Below are 21,082 nucleotides of genomic sequence, written 5' to 3' on the forward strand. Positions count from 1 at the left end.
GTACTGTATTTCCCTGAAGAGGAACAGTGACAGGGCAATCCGGACTGACTCCTGAGTGCAGAGTCCCTGGTTATCAGGCTGGGGGACTGTCTGATTCCATTTCCAGGTCAAGGGTGACTTGGGGGAGGACTTGCTGGGGATGGGGGGTTGGAGGGACTAGATGGTTATGACTGACTCAGCTCTGAGCCTGCTCTCATTTAGTCCCATATAGGACCTGGGACCTATAACTCCAAGGATACCTGCTTCAGCAAGAAGTTTCTGGAACAGAAGTTGGGCACTGGCTGGGCTCGGGCCCAAGAAGCTGCTCGGCTGACCCGGCTGCCTCACTTCCAGTACCAGGCTATCATGAAGGAGAGACGGCAGCAGGTGAGGCTTGGAGCTCGGCCCTTCCCACCTCCAGGAACCAGGTTTCCTGTCCACATGGCTATTCCTTCAGAGTCCCCGGGGGACTCTGATCACCCCTGTCACTTGCTCTTGGAGATCACCATCATCCCTTGGGCTCCTTCCTGGCTGGACCTTCCCTGGTTCCTTTCCCATCCTATGGTCTCTTCTTTTGGGGCAGGCACACAAGCTAGGGCCTGGCTCCTACAACTTCAAAGACTTCCTAACCCAGCTGCAGCAGAGGCCACAGAGCAAGAGGGGGCTGCTCAGTTCCGGGGAGGCCCGCTTCCGAGGACTCATCGGGGTAGGTGCTCCCGTTCCCTCCACCCTCTGGCCTTCGTGGGAAGAGCGTTGCAGCTTGGGGAGTTTAGGGAGCATGGTTCTTTGAACATGTTTCCTCCCTAGGCTTGGTCAGGCTCTCTCCTCTGGCTCACTGGCCTTTCTGCTCTCCCATGCCTCAGCCTGGAGCCCAGATGCTCCAGAAGGGGTGAATGTGGTTCTTCTCCAGGATGCAGAAGCAACCCAGAATATACTGGAAGCTCAACAAATCTGTCCATTTAGCCGGCCAACCAGGAACTAGTGATTAAGCAACAACAGAAGGACTTGTACTGAACTAGGCCTTGAGGGACCCAGCAGTGACGCGAGTGGGCACCTAGGGACACAAGCCACAGCGCGAAGAAGGAAATACATATCTGGTCAGGGCTCTGAGGGGAATGGCACAGGAAGGACTGTGCCATGGGGTGGGCTACAGGGAGCAGTCTGGGAAGGGCCTTCTGGGACTAAACATGCAGGTTGTGAGCAAGGGTTCTCATGGCAACCGATTCTTGCTCTAGAACATTCCCGGAAAGGGGAACAGAATAGGCTAAGGACCTGAGGTGGGAATACGATAGGCAGGCTAGAGAGAGTGGGTGAGGTGGGAAATAAGAGGGTTCTGAGTGAAGGCTGCGAGGAGGACCTTGCAGCCAAAGGAAGGCCTTCGAGTGTCCTTTTAGGTGCAGGGAGAGCACACTGAGGTCTGGCAAGGCCAAGGACTTGACTGACAGCTGAAGGAGCACCTTGGAGCATCTGTTCAATCTGGCTTTTAGAGACATGTTTCCTGTGTGTTGATTACAGGGGATGCTGGCTTGGTTTCGTCTGGTTGCTGTTATGGCTTTGAATCAAGTCAGCACAGTTAGAGGCCCAGCTTCCTAACAATGGGATATCTCCAGAATGCACCACGCGCTGTGAGCCATGGGAGGAAGCAAGACCCATCTCATCTTTCTGGGGACAGACAGACCAGATCCTCACAGTGGCCTGATTTTTCATGCGCAGGTCCCACCTCTGGGGTCTGGTTGCTGGACCCAGAGGTGAGGTGGGCTGCATCATCTGTGTAGCAGCAGTGCCCCCATGTGGCTAAAAGGTGCATATCGCCCAAGACAAGCCCCACCTCCCTATACCACCGATTAATCCTGCTCATTGTACTTTGAAGATCAATGTCTGGCCCTAGAAGCTAATCCGGGCCTCTGATACTCTCCTAGGCACAGTTCCTTTGCCCCTAAAACTTCCAGTCACCTCACCCTGACTTGTGTGATGGGGCCTGCTTTGTGCCAGGACCTGGGCAGAAGTCTTTGCAGATGTCTATTTAACCCCATCTCCAGTCCCCTGCAGGAAAGTATTACCATCTGTGCTAGTCCAATGGGCCATGAAGCTCAAGGCCCAAGCTCTCCCAGCTAGGAAGGAGCAGAGCCAAGAGTCCCAACCTGGGACTCCCGGTGCTCATCCATCCCAGCCTGTTGACAGCCCAGTGAGGAAGCCAGTCACAGAGCTGTAGGTGTGGTAGGCAAATTGAACCTGCCGAAGAGCTAGCTGCCTGTGTGCTGCGGAGGAAAGTGTGGGTCCCAGGAGAGACAGTATCTGGGGATCTTTGCAGGGTTGGCATAATCGCCCAGCCAGGGAGTAGGAAAGGAGTTCTGAGGGGTAAAAGGCTGCCAAGCAGACAGGAGCAGGGAGACCAGGCTGAACGGCAGGTACACGAGTTGAAGGGGTGAGCGACGGAGGAGGCTTGCTGTGTGATGGGGTGGTTAACACACGCACCATCTGAAAACCTTGTTTTCCTTACGACTCGAAACCCCAGGCGTCCCTTCCTGGAATGACCCAGCGCAGAGAGTGGGACTGACAGCCTTGGTGTGTCTGTCTCCTCCTTGCAGAACTATTATCCAGGCCCTGGAAATTACGGGGAGAAGGGCAATCCCTACACGCTCCTGGAGAAGAATGCCTGGAACCGCTCCCATTCCGAGGGCCTCATGTGTAGGATGTCCAACAAGCTACCCCCCTTGTCTCACCAGGTACTCTCCACCAGGGTCACCCTGCATGGTTCTGGAGGGTGACCTCAGGGCAGGGAGGCTGAAGTCCTTCCCACCTTGGCCATGCCCCTAGAAGCACCTATACCACTTTTGTCTCTAGGGCAGTGGCCTGGGACCTGGGACCTACAACATCAAAAGTGACATCGAGAACTATGTGACACGGTCCACTGGTAATCGCGGCCCCTATGACATTTTCTCTTGTGAACGAAGCAAGCCTGTGCCCTATGGACATTATTCCATACAGGTATGTGGCTGGGTGGGTGGCTGTGAGGGCCACCCCTCCCCCTACGGATTGACCACAGGCACACAGTCCTGTGTGCCATGTGCTGCTGTGGGCTGGTGTGTGTGTGTGTGTGTGTGTGTGTGTGTGTGTGTGTGTGTGTGTGTGTGTGTTCCCTTGTTCACGCCCAGAGCCAGACTTTACACATCTGATCCTGATATACAGACGGTCCAGCATGCAGGGCTGATGAGTCAGTTGCCGGACCTGCTGAACCCCAAGGGCACAGGGTTAGGTGGCTGTCTGTAAACATTTCCCAGGTTTCGTGGACCCAGCTAACCTATCCGGGTTGGTGACAGTGCTCTGGGTAGTAGAGTCCCAAAGTGGAAGAGGAAGGTGATGAGGTAGAAATTTGTCAGGCCCCATCAAAGCCCCGCTACAGGGTTTCATAGCTTCCTGAGTTGTCTGTTTGTCCTGTCCCCACCATGGAGTCACTGTATGAGCAGGGTTAGTCCAGTTCATAGCTGAGGTGCAGGGAAGCAGCCCTTGTGGGACTTCCAGCCCAGGGGAAAGCAAAACACAGTCAGCCAGGAGTAGAATAAAGCTGCAGTGTTAGTGGGAGGCCCTTGTGGTGGCGATGGTGTTAGCAGCCCTAGGGAGAAGGTGGTTGAAGGGGGACACCTGTGAACCCTTGGTACGTAGTCACTTCTGTGTCCCACAGCATGGCTGATCCTAGGGTCTCCCAGATCTACCTGCCACGAAGGCCACAGTAGGGCCAGCACACAGGGCCTTGGGAACCACCTCTTCCAACCCCCCCCCCGCCCCCCACCTCCTCCATTTCCCCGTCCCTCCCTCCCCCATCCCCCATCCCCTTGCTACTACAGTCAGGGCTGAACTTCTTGACTGTCTTTGTTGCAGATTTTATTGTTTAGGACAATTTTAGGTTCACAGCAAAATTGAGAAGCAAATTCGGAGTTTCTGCTTACTCTCTGCTTCCTGCACCACACGAACACCCCTGTGAATCTTTTTTTTTTAAAGATTTATTTATTTATTACATATTTGGTGTTCTGCCTACATGCCAGAAGAGAGCACCGGATTGAATTACAGATGGTTGTGAGGCACCATGTGGTTGCTGGGATTTGAACTCAGGACCCCTGGAAGAGCAGTCAGTGCTCTTAACCTCTGAGCCGTCTCTCCAGCCCCATGGATTTTTTTTTAAAGATTTATTTATTAAGTATACAGTGTTTTGCCTGCATGTATGTCTATACACCAGAAGAGGGCACCAGATCTCATTACAGATGGTTGTGAGGCACCATGTGGTTGCTGGGAATTGAACTCAGGACCCCTGGAAGAGCAGTCAGTGCTCTTAACCTCTGAGCCATCTCTCCAGCCCCCCCCCCCCCGTGAATCTTTAAACATGTACATGCATTTGCTGTTTCATGTCACGCTTGTGGAGGACAGAGGATGACTTGCAGGAGTGGCGCTGTCATTCCATCAGGTAGAATGAGATCAAGCTCGGCGAGCTCAGGCTGCACTTCTCCCCTAACCCATCTCCCCACCCCCACCCCACCCCCACTGTCAAAAGCCCACACAGAGCAGTGCATTTGCTAGTTAAGGAACCTCAGGTACATGTCATTGATTGCCACAGCCAGTAGTTTTAGAGTGATTCTCTTCATGGTAGTTATTCTGTGTACTGGCCTGCCCTCCTTCCCTCCCTCCCGCTCTCGCTCCCTCCCGTCCTCGCTCCCTCCCTCCCTCCGTCCCTCCCTCCCTCCCTCCCGCCCTCGCTCCCTCCCTCCCCCTCCCTTCCTTCCTTCCTTCCTTCCTTCCTTCCTTCCTTCCTTCCTTCCTTCCTTCCTTCCTCTTTTCTTCCTTTCTTTTTTAAGCTGGGCATGGTCTCATAGAGGCAGTTGGATCTCTGTGCGTTGGAGGCTAGCCTGGTCTATACAGCAAGTTCCAGGCTAGCCAAGGGTACATAGTTAGATCTTATCTCAAAAAATGAAACAAAATGAACCCCCAAAGTGTGTGTGTGTGTGTGTGTGTGTGTGTGTGTGTGTGTGTGTGTACATCCTGGCAAGTGTGTGGAGGTCCCAGAGCAAGTCCACTGAAGCAAATGCCTTTGCCCACTCCGTGAGTTTTGACTCTTGTGATTGGACACAGTAGTTTCACTAGGGGCAAATGAAAAATCTGTGTTCATACTCGGCTTTAAATATTTGAAATATTATTCCTGACTGGCACAGCGAATGCTCAGTGAGTGAGAGGAAGAAAAGAAGGTGTGGGTAAAGGCCAGCTGGGTAGCAGTGTGTGCACATGGGTCCTGGGGTACCCGTGTGTGCACATGGGTCCTGATTCGAGCTGGCCGGCCTGGCGCCTGCGCAGTCCGGTCCAGCAGAGACAGAGCTGAGTGGTACCCCGTCAGTGCTGCTTGCTTTTCCCTGAGGGCTGGTGAGCCTGTGACCTTCCTGGGACAATGTTTCTTTCTCTCTTCCCATTCATTCCTCAGAAAAAGAAGCCCAGGGAACTGACAAATTTCAAGAGCTTTGTGGAAGAACTTAACTCATATCCCAACAAGAAACGTGGGATGTTTTCGAAATATCCCCGGGATCCGAAACACCCCACAGAGAGAATTTATTGGACTACCCTTAGTCAGTACCCCAGAAATCTGGTCAGTGTACCCCCACGGTCTGTTTTCGCTCTTGGAACGCGGCTCTCCAGTAGGCTAGGGAGTTTGCAGGAGGCGGGTGGGGAGCAGCGGTCTTGTAGGGTGGGAAGCTGAGTCTTTGGTTGCCATCTGGCCTTGCACTGGTCGGTCACTTTGAGCCTCACTTCGCACACCTGGCATGTGAATGTAGCGAGCGCTTGCAGCTTTGACTAGGGTTACCCGTGTTGACCCAGTGGCTGAGGCAGTCCACCAGGAAATCCCGACCAGTGATGTATTCCTACCTGTCCTCCTGCCCTTGGCCTTAAAGATCTGGAGAATGGACAGAGAAGACTGGGCAAGATGGAGTGTGATAAGGTCCATCCTCAGATTTGCGTACCTGCTCTACCCAGGGAGGGGCCAGACTCTGCTTCCTCAAGGCAGTGCTCTCTGGGGGACAGTGGACAGTTTTCTGAGTGGGCCCTGGCAGGGTCTGCCCCAAGAGAAGAAATGCATTGGAAGAAATGAAGTCGGGGAGAAAAAGGGCGTGGGCACTCTGACCACCTGCTGAACCACTGTCCATCTCTCTCCCAACGGAGGCTGGGAGGGACACCTCTCGCATATCACAAAAGGAAACTGGGGTGCAGAGCTTGAAAAGGGTTCACTGGGTTCCCCAGTAAGGGCTGAGAGACCCTATATAGACTCCGCTATTGGGCTCCAGGGCCAGTGTGCCTCCGTCCCAGGCTTCTGTTTGGAGCACGTCTCTGCTCATCTCAAGGGCCCCTGGGGCCCTGTAAAGAGGGTGTGGTCGGGGGTGGTAGAGTGGGTGATGCTGGACATTTGAGGTCAGCTGCCATCAGTCCTGTTGTCCGACCTGGGCTGAGATTTCTAGGTCTTCTTCAGTTATCCCTCTTTACCCCTAGGATACAGCGGGCCCTGGTTCTTGGCTCCCTCATGAGACAGAACAGAAACACATCAACCGGCCGCCATTCCTCCTAGCCTCCAAGCGGTCAGGCAATAAGGTCTACCAGATGATTTTGGGAAGCTGGGTAAGTGTGTCTGGCTTGGGGGAGCATGGGTTGGACAGGGAACTTCTCCAGCTTCTCCAGACAGCCCCGACCCTTTGTGCCCCTGACACAGATCCTCCTTGGGCCCCCTATTATCTCTCTCTCACCCACTCACTGTCTCATTTCTCCAGGCACTTGTTTTCTAGGGTCTCCAACTTTGGCAGGCATGGAGAGCTTGTTAAGGGCCAGGTTAATGGGCCTCGTGCCATGGCTTCTAACGCGGCATGCCTTGGGGAGGAGGGCTGGAAACGACATTCCCAACAAGTTTCCAGCTTCCTTTCCTATTGCTGCCGTCAACCCTGACAAAGGGTTGTGGGAGAAAGGGCTTATTTGGCTTACAATTCCAGTTCCAGTCAAGGGGTAGCTAGTCACATTACAGCCACAGTCAAGAGCGGAGAGGAGTGAATTAATGCATGCATGCTTCCTTGTGTCCAGTCCCCTCTCTGTGTTTACACAGTTCACAACCCAAGCATGGAATGTGCCGCCTTCAAGGGGTGAGCTGCAATTAGCGTAATCAATACAACCCCCCACAGACACACTCACATGCCAACTCAATCTAGACAATTTCTCATTAAGAGCTCCTTCTGTATGATTCTGGATTGTGACAATTAGATCTGATTATCACACAGAGGCCACTCCAGCAAGACAGGGAGGCTCTGTCCAGATTTGAACTTGGTCAAGAAGAGAGAGAAATGTGTGCTGCTCAGCTCAATCTCTCTGCTCTTGTACAGTTCAGGACCCAAACCCAGAATGGTCCTGACAGGTTGGATCTTCTCACATCAATCAATGAAATCAAGACCATCTCCTGGGCATGCCCAGGGGCCAACCTGATCCAGACAGTCTGTCGTTGAGACTCTTCCTGGGTGACTCTAGGTTGTATCAAGTTGACAATTAAAATTCTCACAGCCAGCTATGCAAAGCGGAAGGGCCATGTGAGGGCCAGTTCCCAAGGCAGGGTGGGAAGCCCCCTCTGGACACCTGCTTGAGAATGGCTTAGACTCTGATCTTATTATGTCCTGTGCTTCTCTGTCACGGCCTTACTATGTCATCTTGAAAAGTCACGTCTTGTCTCTGGGCCTCTTCTATGGCAGACACATGGGCAAGAAGGCCTAGGTGTTATTCAAAGGAGAACAAACCAGGTGGCCTAGTGAATGGAGCTGTTCTCTCACAGCTCTGGATGCTGGAAAGGCTAGAACCCATGCTCCCTGTGAAACTGGTGGTGGAGAATCCTTCCTTGCCTCTTTGCATCTCTTGGTGGCCAGAGACTCTTGGCTCTCCCAGCTTATGACTGGACCACTCATATCTCTGCCTCTGTGTATGATTGTCTCCCCCACTGAGTACCTTTTCTTACAATGACACCTGTCATATTAGACCAGGGTCCCTCCTGCTCCAGCATGGCCTCGTCTCAAACCATTATGTCTGCAACAACCCAATTCTCCACTAAGGTCACAGTGTGAGGCACTAAGATTAGGGTTTCAGAACTTTTTTGGGGGGAACACAGTTTGATTCATAATCTTTGGGGGGTGTCCGGGGCCTGAAGGGAGGAGAAAAACCTGCGGGCAAGCCTTAAGCCATACTCACAAACATCCTGTTGTATTCTCCCTGGAGCAGAACCCAGTTGGGGTAGGCCGCTACCTCAATACCACACTGATGGAAACCATAGACAGAAGGCAGCGATACCGCTCTCTGTTCCTGAATGGATCCAAGCGCTACCTGCTCGACCCAGCCCGAGACAAACTCTTACAGTGAGTATAGCTGGAGCTCTTGGAAGGGACTGGGGGGGGGTAGTGTGACCCTTGGTGGCCTGGAAGAGGAGCATGCTTGGTTCCCATGCCAGCCACCAGCAGAGACCCTGAAGACATTCTGTTTAGAGTTTGGTCAGCATGTACTGGCTTCGTGAGGTGGGTTGAGCTTCGTGTCCTTCAGCTGTGAGGTGAGCAGAGGGCTGAGGAGATACAAATGGGGTAATCAGTCAAGAGTGAGGAAAAGGCGACTTGTTCAGCCTTCCTCCACCTAGGGTTAGCCCTAGGTGCTTGCATCTCACAGAACCCCAAGTTCTTGGTGTCCGTCAAGGGTTGGTAACGGTCATTCCAGGACACTGTGAAGTCTAAGCATGTGGGGCTTGTGAAGCCCCATGGCAAACTATGAGGAGGTCACAGATATCAGCGACTGTGTGTTTTACTGATCTAAGAGGTTAAAGTAGAACTCAATTCTGGATTTGCTTGAATTTGATGGAACATGCACTTTAGAAATGAATGTTTTCTTTCTGGGAAATTATAGAACGGGCATTCTGACAACCCAGTGCCAGGGACCAGACAGTTTGCTCAGAGCTTATATTTTTTGTTTCTTTTCCCATTTTCATGTGTGTGTGGGTGTGCATGTATGCATACTTTGCATGTGTGTGGGTGCCCATGCATGTGGAGCCATGGGGTTGATAACTGAAATTCATTCTTGAGCACTCTTCTACTTTTTTCATTGAGGCAGAGCTTCTCAATCAAACCCAGAGCTCACTGATATGTGTCTTCTTTCTGGAGCACTTGCTCTGGGAATCCATGCTCTCCATCTCCCTAGATGAGCATTAGAGGAAGGCTACTATGCCCACCCAACGTGGGATTCCAGGGATCCTGACTCTGGTCCTCATGCTTTTCTGGCAAGCAAGCCCTTAAATTGCTGAGCCATCTCTAGTTTTTAACTTTTTTGTTTGTTTGTTTTGTTTTGTTTTTTTGAGACAGGGTTTCTCTGTGTAGCCCTGGCTGTCCTGGAACTTACTCTGCAGACCAGGTTGGCCTTGCACTCACAAAGATCCGCCTGCCTCTGCCTCCCAGGTGCTGGAATTAAAGGCTTGTGCCACTATCACCCGGCTTTAAATGTAATTTTAAGATGGTTTTATTTGTATAAAAATAGTCTCTTAGCCTCCTCTTCCTTGGTTTGATTATTTGTTTGGGGGTTCTTTTTTTTTTTTTTTTTTTTTTTTTTTTGGAACTCACTCTGTAGACCAGGCTGGCCTCGAACTCGAACTCACAGAGATCCGCCCGTCTCTGCCTCCCGAGTGCTGGGTTGTTTGGGGGTTCTTGAGACAGGGCAGTGGGAAGTAAGAGTTCTAATAGATTTCACGTGTGAGAGCGCTGTTCACCTTCCCTACCTTCACGGCTGACCCATAGTCTGGTTGGAAATCGTCACATAGGGATTCATTTCCTTCAGGATTTGGAAGGCTTTGCTGAACACTTTCTAACTTCCAGCTTGGCTCTAAAACCTGATGTCATTTTGGCTTGTGCATGTGACCTGCATGTTTCTCTTTGGAAACTTCCAGGGTCTTCTTTGTCCCCGTGTTCTGAATCTTCATGGTGATGTGCCATATGTAGCTTATTTTCAAACAGTGCTGGGCACTTGGTGTCCGTCTGTTGTCTGTAAGCTCAGGTTCTCCTCTGGGGAAGTCTGATTTTGGGGTTTTGTCTGTGATGATTTCTAATGCCCCATTTTCTTCTCTCTTTTAGATCTATGTCAGATGTCTTTATTTGGCATTCTAGTTTCTTGTTTTTTTTTAAACATGTATACATGTACATAGTATGTGTGTGTGAAAGTGTGTATGTGTACACACATGTTGCAGGTGTATGTACATGTACACATGTATGTCAAGACTGAAGTTGATGTCAGTGTCTTCATTTGATTTACTGAGGCAGGGTCTCTCAGGGGGACCCAGAACTCCTTGATCAGCTCTCTACCTACCAGGTTAGCTCGAGGGTTCCCTCTCCCACCTCCTGCTTCTGCCTCCCACGTGCTGTGGTTACAGGACCCTGTCATGACTACCTGGCTTCTACATGAACTCTGAGAACCCGAACTCCAGTCCTTGCACTTGGAAGGTCTGGAGTTTGGATGAACTATACACGGCGAGCTATCTCCCCACCTCCTAGTTTCTTTTCTTTTTTCTTCTTATGTCACCTTTTCTGTTCTTTCTGGTAAAATTTCTGTGTCCTGGTTTCCAAGTCCTGATTCTGTCATATTTTTAATCCCCAAGAACCCTTCCGTTTTACTGCTTGCTCCTTTTCCTTTCATAGTGTCGGTTCTGTGCTGTTGATGTAGGATGCTCTCTTACCTAAGGGCACGTTACAGTTTTCCTAAGCGCGTTGTCTCCAGCTCTTCTTGGCTCTTCCTTTTCTTCCCTGTTCACTCATATTGAAGAGAAAAACACTGCCAATGCCCCTGAGTCTAATGATGAGGGACTGGCTGGGTCCATCAGTCCCTTATCGTGCTCCCGGGACTTTCTCTGGGACCCTGGGCTTCCCTAGAGGAGACTCTTCCATTCTGGGTGAGGCTTGTGCAGTGAGTGCTGTGTTCTGGGGAGGAGGCTGGTAACCCCTGCAGTCTGTACTCTTCCTCCCATCTCCGGGCCCTCTGCTGTCTGCCTTATTCCCTGGGCTCAGCCTTGCCTGAAACCTTTCACAAGCTAACCTGCTGTATCCAGTTGGTGGAGAAGAAGGTAAGGAACCAGTGTGGGTCTGGTACAGCTTTGCATCTCCATTTTCAGTGTTGGTCTTGGGCCTGCTGTCTGATCCCAGTGCCTGCAATTCCTGGGCTTCTCTTGGGTCTGTGGCAGGGGCTAGATGTCCTCTTGGCCCAGATTTCTCCTTTTGTCTTCACAGCCATGCTGTCCCTTTCCTCAGACACATTAGCCCCCGAAACCCTGGGTCCTCTCATGCCTCCCCTTTCTCTATAGCTTGCCTATTCTTTTGTTTGTTTGGTTGGTTTTTTTGGTTTTTTGAGACAGGGTTTCTCTGTGGCTTTGAAGGCTGCCCTGGAACTTGCTCTTGTAGACCAGGCTGGTCTCAAACTCACAGAGATTCACCTGCCTCTGCCTCCCTCCAAGTGCTAGGGTTAAAGGCATGTGCCACCACCGCCCGGCTAGTTTATCTATTCTTTAAGGATTCCTCTAAACATATTTTGGTGGATCTCAGGTAGGGATAGTGATAAATGTACATATTACCTGCAATTTTAAAATAAAAAGAATAATTTTATGTGTATGAATGTTTTGCATGGATGTATATGTTGTATGTGCATGCCTGGTGCCTTGGATGTTAGAGAGCATCAGATTGCTTGGAACTAGAGTTCCAGATGATTGTGAGCTACCGTGTGGGCACTGGGAACTGTACCCGAGTCCTCTGCAAGCGCAGCAAGTTCTCTTAACACTGGGGCATCTTTCTAGCCCTTCTCCTGTCATTAAGGAACACTAGTGTTTTTAGTGTATAAAGCACTTGTCGCCTCTCTAGCCAAGGTGTTTACCCTTATTCACACATATCGCACCAAGCCTAGACAAAGGAAGAAAGGGGATCAGTTGCCCAAAGTCACACGGCCGGTGAGCAGCAGACTGAGGACTAGAAGCCAGTCCTTCTTCTAGGTCAGCGACTACTCTTCTCCCAGGCCAGGCCCTTGTGAGGATTTGGGAGCCTGGGAAGAGTCATGTCTGGATGCTGAAAGGGCTGTGCGTGTGTGTGCGTGTGTGTGTGTGTGTGTGCGCGTGTGTATGGGTGTGTGCATGTGGGGAAGGTGTACATGCACATGTGTGTGCATGCATGTGGGGTTTTGGGTGTGAGTGCACAAGTGTGTATATGCATGTAGGGATGTGAGTGTGTATCAAGAGTATTCTTCCCACCAGCCTGGTCCCAGAGCCACGTCAGTCCCAAATGAACACGCAGGACACTATATTAATTATGAAACTGTTGGCCGTTTGCTGTGGTTTCTTGTTGGCTAGCTCTGACTTAATTATTAACCCATAGCTGCTAATCTGAGTATTTCCACGTGGTCTTCTCTGACCTGAGAAAGGGTCTGGACCTCTTGCTCCTCTCATGTCCTACATGGTAACTGACTGTGCCTCTGTTTCCCAGAATCCTTCACCTCTCCTAGTCCCACCTATCTTGCTTCCCTATTTGCCAACAGTGCTTTATTCATCAACCAATAAGACAAACATATACACAGAAGACCATTTCACACATGTGTGGGTAGGTGTGCACACACACGTGAAAGTATGGATGTGAGTTCACATATGTGTACATATGCATATGGGGATGGGTGTACCTGCACACATGTGTGCACACATGTGGGGGTGGAGTGTGCCTGCACATGTATGTGCATATATGTGGGGGTACATGCACATGTGAGTGCGTGTGTAGGGGTCAGTGTGAGTACACATGTGCGTGTGTGCATGTAGAGGTTGGAAGTTGGGTTCAGGGGTGCATTCTCATCAGTCTTCTACCTTACTCCTTGAGGTAGCTGTCTTAGTTAGGCTTTCTATTGCTGTGAAGAGCCACCACCATCATAGCAACTCTGAAAAGATTTATTCACTTATTATGTATACCGTATTCTGCCTGCATGACAGAAGAGGGCACCAGACCTCATTACAGATGGTTGTGAGCTACCATGTGGTTTCTGGGAATTGAACTCAGGACCTCTGGAAGAGCAGCCTGTGCTCTTAACCTCTGAGTCATCTCTCCAACCCTGACCATGGAAACTTTTATAAAGGAACTGAACTGGGGCTGGCTTACAGTTCAGAGGTTTAGCCCCTTATCAGCAGGCAGGAAATATGCAGACATGCAGGTGGGCATGGTGCTGAGGACGAGCTGAGAGTTCTACATCTGGATCCACAAGCAGCAGGAAGACACTGAGACACATGGGCCTGGCTTGAGCTTCTGAGACTTCAAAGCCTGCCCCCTTCCCCTGCAGGGACACACCTGCCACACATTCTCCAACAAGGCCATATCTCCAAAAGTGCCAGTCCCTATGAACTTCTGGGGCCATTTTCATTCAGACTACCACAGTAGGGTCTGTCAATTAAACTCAGAGCTCATAGATATGAATATTCTTGCTAGCCAACTTGCTCTGTCATCCTGGGTCTCTGCCTTTTAAGACTGAAATTACAAACAGTCCACCATTCCCACCCAGCATTTACTTATGTGGGTTCTGGGTTTCTGGACTTCCTTCTTCACCCTTGCGAGGCAAGATCCCCATCACCATTACTTAGGATTTCCCTGAAGGTTCTAGAACATGTAGCTAGGCAAGAAAAAGAAGTAAGAAATATAAATATTGGCCAAGAAGAGAAAAATCATCACAATTTGAATGATCTATGTGTTGATGAAAATTTCCAAAGACAGTTAATTTTAAAATTGTAAAGTTAAGAAGGCAAGTTCAGAGTCAGGCAGTGGTGGCGCACGCCTTTAATCCCAGCACTCAGGAGGCAGAGGCAGGTGGATCTCTGAGTTTGAGGCCAGCCTGGTCAACACAGCCAGGACTATATAGTGTATATAGAGAGACCCTGTCTCAAACAGCCCCCAAAACAGAAAGGCAAGTTTGCTGAAGTGTGTAATGAATAATTCCCTCTCTGGACACAGTCATGGCAAATAGGAAACCAACTTGAGAAGAGAAAAGATTCCACTCTCATCAACAGCACAAAGGATGAAGTGGAATGGAATAAAGTTAATACAGCATAGTTAACATAAAAGAAGCAATCGGAACCTCTGCTGAAGGATATAGGACCAACATAACCAGGGAGAATACCATGGTCATGAATGAAAAACCCAAAGTTAGAAAAACAGTCACTGTTCTCATTGCTGTACACATTTAATACCATTAAAATCACATCATAGGGGGCTGGAAAGATGACTCATCAGTTAAGAGCACTGGATGTTCTTTCAGAGGACCTGGGTTCAATTCCCAGCACCTATATGGTAGCTTACAACTGTCTGTAACTCCAGTTCCAGGGGATCTGACGCTCTCATACCAATACACATAAAATTTAAAAAATCACATCATGAAGATCTGGGCAGAGGAGGACATGATACATTTAGTATAAACTTTATCTGAAAGAGTAAATACATAATGAATATTTTTGGTAAAAGAATGATGACCCAACTTAAGGTACAGTCTGAAGCCAGTCTCAGAAAAGACAAATATTGTGTATTTTCTCTCATTTGTAGTCTCATATTTTTTATAGTCACATAAAATCATGTTTGTATATGTAAAATTATAATAAAAGAGAAATTGTCTAGTGGAACAAAGTAGAAACATTGGAGTGTGGAGGGTTGAGGAAAGGAAGGGTGGTGACGGGGTGCAGGGGACATGTTCAATATATAATGTATACTTGTAAGACATTTGTTAATATTTTATTCTCTTTAAAGTCTTCTGAGTATGTGTGTGACAGTGTGGTGGTCAGAGGATAATTTTGGGAGTTATTTCTCCCCTTCCATCTTCATGTGTGTTATGTGTTGTGGGGTTGAACTGGCAGCCCCTGAGCCATCCCACCTGCTCAAAAAAAGTTTAAAAATTAAAATAGCCAGGCATAGTGGTGCGCGCCTTTAATCCCAGCACGTGAGAAGCAGAGGCGGGAGGATCTCTGTGAGCTCGAGACCAGCCTAGTCTACATAGTAAATTCCAGAACAGCCAAACTGCATAGTAAGACCCTGTCTGAGGAAAAAAACCAGACCCCCCCCCAAAAAATTAAAAATTAAATTAAAATATGCATTTGTGTGTGCTTAAAAAGCATAATATGGAAAATGAGCAGAAAACTTTTTGTTTGTTTATCTGTGCATGTGTGAGGACATGTGTGTGCCAGGGCACATATGTGGAAGCCGGTTCTCCCCTTCTCCCATGTGGGTCCTGGGGATTGAACTCAGGTCTCCAGGCTTAGCAGCAAGTTCCTTTACCTTCTGAACCATCTCACTGGTCAGAGCATCAAACTTCAGACCACTGTTACATCTAGAGAGAGAGGCGATTGGGTTTTTTTTTTAATCTACTTAAGTTTGTTTCCGAATGGTTTGATTTTTATCAAAATTTTGTGTGTACTTTTTCTTTGTTTTTGTTGTTATTTTGTGATAAGATTTTATGTAGTTGAGTTAATCTCAGACTCAGTTTCTAGCTGAGGGAGATCCTGAATACCTGGTCATCCTGTATCTGCTTCCCAAGTGCTGGGATATAGATTATTTTAATAGCCAAAAACAAAAACAAAAATAGAGCAGGACAATGCTCCTGAGATGAAGAAGAGAACACAGCTTCAGACTTCTTTTTTCAGTGCCGTCTCCAGGCAAGACCCACCCTTTTCTTCCAGTCCTCAGTTGTCCGGTCTGTAATAAGAGAATTTATACCCTATGGGACATGATGTGATGCTTAATTAGGGCTTGTGAATGCCACTTAGAGGGTCCCTGTGGGTGTCAGGTTGTTTAGTGAGAAAAAGGGACTTCTGTGGCTTTGTTTAGGAAGCCCTGACCCCACCCAGACTCCTAGGACTGGAGGCCTGTGCCCCTTCAGAAGGGAGGGCAGGAGGTGTGAGAGGTTCCAAATTCTCTCTCTCTCTCTCTCTCTCTCTCTCTCTCTCTCTCTCTCTCTCTCTCTCTCTCTCTCTCTCTCTCTCTCTCTCTCTCTCTCTCTCTCTCTCTCTCTCTCTCTCATCAAGTGGTCACTTGGGAAGCCTTCTCTGTCCAGTCCCGGGTGTTTCTGTTTTCAGGTGAGTGGAACTAGTCCCTCACCCACTGCGTGTGTCATTCCTCTCTTAACCTCCACACTCTCTTTCTGGATGTTTCTGTTAATGGCAACACCCCTGTTTTATGGAAGTGCTGCTTTCTCGTCTTTGAAAAATAGGAAGATGCATTTGTTTGCTTTACAGTCCCTCTTTTGGCCCAGCCTCTTTTGCTGTCTGTTTTGGCTTTGATCTTCTGTTGGAGATTTCTCACAGTGTCTTCTTAACCCCGGCTAGGCATGCCTGTCCCACTAAAAACTCCTGGAGGTCCTGATAATTGATGCTGCCACAGAAGAGCAAGTGTTGGCCTTCTTGTTGGGGGTGTCCTCTAGTGTCGTTGTTGCTAGAATTTTTGTTCTTGGCCTTGTCCAGAGAAAGCTTTCTTGGGCCTCTAAGCTTGGTTAGTGAAGGGAAAGATGCTAGGATTAATAGCCAATCATTCAATTTCCATTTGAACTACATTTTACAACACGGGTGCTCATCAGACTGCAGAGATGACTCAGCAGTTAAGGGCACTCACTGCTCTTGCAGAGGACCTGGTTTTGGTTCCTAGCACCCACAGAGTGGCTTATAACCATCTCTAGCTCCAGTTCAAGGGGATCTAACACCCTCTTGGGAACTCCATGGGCACCAGGCACACACATGGTATACACACATGTAGTTGAAACACTCATACATATAAGATAAAAACAGATTTTTACAAGACAACAACAAAACCAACATGTTGCACATGGGCTGTGCATGGTGGTGCATTCTTATAATCCCAACATTGAGGAGGCTGAGACAGGAGGATCAAAAGTTAAAGGTCATCTTGGGCTGTATAATGAGCTAATTACAACTAATTATGTATCAAGACCTTGTCATGTAATGCATTGATGGATGGATAGATGGATGGATAGATAATAGATAGATAGATAGATAGATAGGTACATAGATAGATACATAGATACATAAATAGATGGAGTACTTGGCTGGTGTCACTGTGAATAGAAAGCCTTGGTTTCAAAGAACAAATCTTCAGTCTTCAGCAAGCTGATCTCCAGCATTTATCTCTCTCTGCTTCCTGACTGGGGACATAGCGTGACCAGGTTCCTCCCACTCCTACTGCCACAGAAGATCTGGTCTCACCATCATCTTCTCATATGATGGACTATGCCCACCAACTCTGAGCCACAATGAGCCCTCCCTTCTTCAAGTCACTTTTGCCAATGAGAAAAGTCACTATATAAACACATACACAATTAAAACCACTGTGTATACTTCCAAGGCACCACTGTGTATACTTCTAAGCACCTGTCTAGCTGCTGAGAGTGGGGTAGGAAACTGACACTATTCGAGCTTTCTAACTATCATCCTGTTTGTAGCTTCAATTTTAATCCCATTTCCAGTTGTGCCTGGTGCTGCTAACTCTTTAGTCTCTTTGAGTAGGAAATTTCTTAGCTTTACCCTCTACTGATTTAGGATTTAGGGATCTACCCGGTTACCACTCTCCCACCTGCTTTTCTGCTTACAAAATACTTTTTTTTGCATATTGATTCTTCCATCCATTTGTCCGCATGGGTCTATGCTTTAAGAGCTTTTTCATTTTTGGAGAAAAGTTTATTATAGATTCATAGGTGTGAGCCTAAGTGGGAGCGAAAATGCCATGCCATTTGAGTTAAGCTGGCATGCAGGTCAGTCCCGTGGCTGGAAGGTGAGGAAGCCAGTGTACGAGAAAAAGCATGCTTCAGTCTGGCCAGCATTAGCTTTAAGACTCTAGTCCTTTAATTTTACTTTAGTGCATTTTTAGGAGAGAGAAGGGCTCATGTGTTGTTTTACTTTTCTGCTGCTGTGACAAATCCAGAACCAAGGCAATTTATAAAAGAAAGCATCTACTTTGGGGCCCACAGTTCTAGGGGGTTAGAGTCCATGACCATCATGGTGGGCAGTATGGCAGCAGGCACGTAGGCATGGCTCTGGAGAAGAAGTGGAGAGCTCCCATCTTATCCACAAGCATGAGGCAGAGAGCTAACTGAGGATGGGTGTGGGATTTTGAAACCTCAAAGCTCACCCCCCAGTCACAAACCTCCTCTAATTAGGCCACACCCCTTAATCCTTCCCAAACAGTTCCACCAAGTGGTGAGCAAGTATCTAAATATATGAGCCTATCAGGGCCATTCTCATTCACACCACCACATATACCCATTTAGCTCATGTGAAGTATGGTACAATTTCTGAATTTCAAAGGAAAAATAGCAATCTTGCTAGCATCATATCTAAAGAAACAGGTTTTTGTTTTTGTTTTGAGACAGGGTTTTTCTGTTTAGCCCTGGCTGTCCTGGAACTCACTCTTTAGACCAAGCTGACCTTGAATTTACAAAGATCAGACTGCCTCTGCCTCCCAAGTGTTGGGATTAAAGGCATGTGCCACCACTGCCTGGAAAAAGACGGTATTTTTTAAAAGACTTTTTTTGCATTTATCTTTAATGTTGCCTTTTAAAACTTTTCCTTCCTTTAATTTTTTTTTGTTTTTTGGTTTTACGAGACAGGGTTTCTCTGTATTGTTTTGGAGGCTGTCGGTCCAGCCCGGCCTCGAACTCACAGAGACCCGCCTGCCTCTGCCTCCCCAGTGCTGGGATTGAAGGCGTGTGCCACCACCGCCCGGCCCAATTTTATTATTTTTAAAAGATTTATTTATTATGTATACAGTGTTCTGCCTGCATGTATGCCAGCAGGCCAGAAGAGGGCACCAGATCTTATCTCTTTCCCTCTGTCTTGTAGGTCCCAGGTATCAAACTCAGCCTTGGTGGGAAGTACCCATATACACTGAGTCATCTTGAGGCCCCCAATTTTATTATTATTATTTTTATTTTTTGGTTTTACGAGACAAAGTTTCTCTGTATTGTTTTGGAGGCTGTCGGTCTAGCCTGGCCTCGAACTCACAGAGATCCGCCTGCCTCTGCCTCCCGAGTGCTGGGATTAAAGGCGTGTGCCACAACCGCCTGGCCCTTTAAATTTTTAATCAATTTGTGTGTGTGTGTGTGTGTGTGTGTGTGTGTGTGTGTACAACCATGTGTATCACAGCACATATATGCAAGTCCAAAACATTTTCAGGTCTCTCCTACCATGTGGGTCCTTGGGTGAACTCAGATCCTCAGACTTAACAGTGTCTTTAACTTGAGCCATCTTACTGTGTGTGTTTTAGGTAATTCTCAAGAAAAAGAGTTGTAGCATCTTCTTTGTAGTCAAAGAAGTCTTGTATTCATACAAAACAAATGAGAGCTGCATGAGGATTGGAGATGTATCTCAAACATGTCTCTTCTGAAAATACTCCTGAAGGGTTAGTTAGTGCAAAGAGATCAAGAATGGGAGAGGACATAAAAATATGTCTTGCTATGCTATACTAGAATAATGTAACCAACAGTAAACGACAAAATAATAATTCAAATACCCAGAGTAACTGAAGATAAAATATTAAGCAGAACCAAGCTAAATATTTGTTTGTTTGTTTGGCAAGTTCTTGCTATGTAACCTATGTAGCCCAGGCTGGCCCAGAACTCACAATCCTTCCATTTTAACCTCCCAAGGTCTGAAGATGACTTGAGTGTGCCACTGCACTCCACTAGAAGATGAATATTTAATCATGATAAACATGAAATCCATGATGAAGTTATAATAATCATGAGCTTTCACATACCTGAAATAAGTGACCAAGGCTCACATTGTAATGGAAATTCTCAACAGATCTGCCTGGAAATGTCATAGATAAGAACGTATAATACTTACTTGGAGGCTTCACACAGACAAATTTTACCCTGTTATTTCAGACACTTGAGACATTCAAATAACTTTTTAGGAAATCTCAAAAAAGGCCTAAGCTAAAATGTCATTCATAGAAAAAATTATGTCCATTTTGCTAAACATAATATGATAAAGCAAGAAGTCAATACCAACAGGACAATTCCTCAAACCAGGGCATGGAAGCTGGAAAGCACACTTCTTTTTAAATCACATTTTCTGTTAGTGTACAAACAATGGTCTCATTTATGGGATTTCACACATATGTGTTCTTGCCCATGCTATTATCCTTCCCCCACCTTCTCCTATCCCTCCTATCCCTTGCTTGTCAAGAGTCCTCTTTTGGCTGGGTGTGGTGACACACGTCTCTAATCCCAGAAGAGGCAGGAAGATCTCTATAGAATCAAGGCCAGTGTGGACTACATAGCATGTTTCATGTCAACCAGGGGCTACATAGGTGGACCCTGTTTAAAAACAAACAAGCAAACAAGCATACCTTTAAATGCTCTTAAGTCTAAGAGAATAATCAAGTTTGAAATTTTGAACTGTTTAGAAAATAATTTTAAAATAATTAAAGAAAGAAAATAATTCCAATGAAAACTGTAGATACAAACCCGTGAAATACAGTCAAAGCACCTGGCCCAGGAAGACCCTCAGTTGTGACTGTTTTTAGTAAGCTGAAGGGGGAGGGCCTGGAGGGTTGACTCTGCAGTTAAGATTAGGTGTAATTGCAGAGGATCCAGGTTTGGTTCCCAGCACCCACATCCGGTCGTTTACCACTATGTATAACTCTAGCTCTGGGGGTGGAGGATTCTGCTGCTCTCTTCTGGGCTCTTTGGGCACTGCATTCACATGTACACATACTCCCACACAGACACACATTTACACTTGATTTAAAAAACAGAATAAATCATTAAAAACAAGAAGCATGTTGAAGATATGGCTTAGTAGTTAGGAACAGTTGCTGCTCTTGCAGAGGACTGAGTTTAGTTCCCAGCATCCATGTAGAGTGGCTCACAATTTTCTGCAGCCCCAGCTCCAGGAGATCTGATACTCTCTTTTGGTCTCAACATGCAGCTGTATACACACACACACACACACACACACACACACACACACACACACACACTTTTAATTTTAAAAAATGAACAGCAGGAATAA

At 47.6% G+C, this 21,082-nt stretch overlaps 1 protein-coding gene across 1 annotated transcript in view; it reads left to right on the forward strand.

Annotated features, from left to right (window-relative positions):
* Lexm (lymphocyte expansion molecule) overlaps positions 1-21,082 on the forward strand; it is a 32,103-nt gene that overhangs the window by 4,196 nt on the left and 6,825 nt on the right. The window contains exons 3-9 of the mRNA XM_040757037.1: positions 202-366; positions 563-685; positions 2,568-2,705; positions 2,824-2,967; positions 5,444-5,605; positions 6,502-6,627; positions 8,257-8,390. Coding sequence (XP_040612971.1) covers positions 202-366; positions 563-685; positions 2,568-2,705; positions 2,824-2,967; positions 5,444-5,605; positions 6,502-6,627; positions 8,257-8,390 — 992 coding nt within the window. The remainder of the gene's footprint in view (positions 1-201; positions 367-562; positions 686-2,567; positions 2,706-2,823; positions 2,968-5,443; positions 5,606-6,501; positions 6,628-8,256; positions 8,391-21,082) is intronic.

Source organism: Mesocricetus auratus, unplaced genomic scaffold (genome assembly GCF_017639785.1).
Source record: "Mesocricetus auratus isolate SY011 unplaced genomic scaffold, BCM_Maur_2.0 Super-Scaffold_100014, whole genome shotgun sequence".
NCBI lineage: Eukaryota > Metazoa > Chordata > Mammalia > Rodentia > Cricetidae > Mesocricetus > Mesocricetus auratus.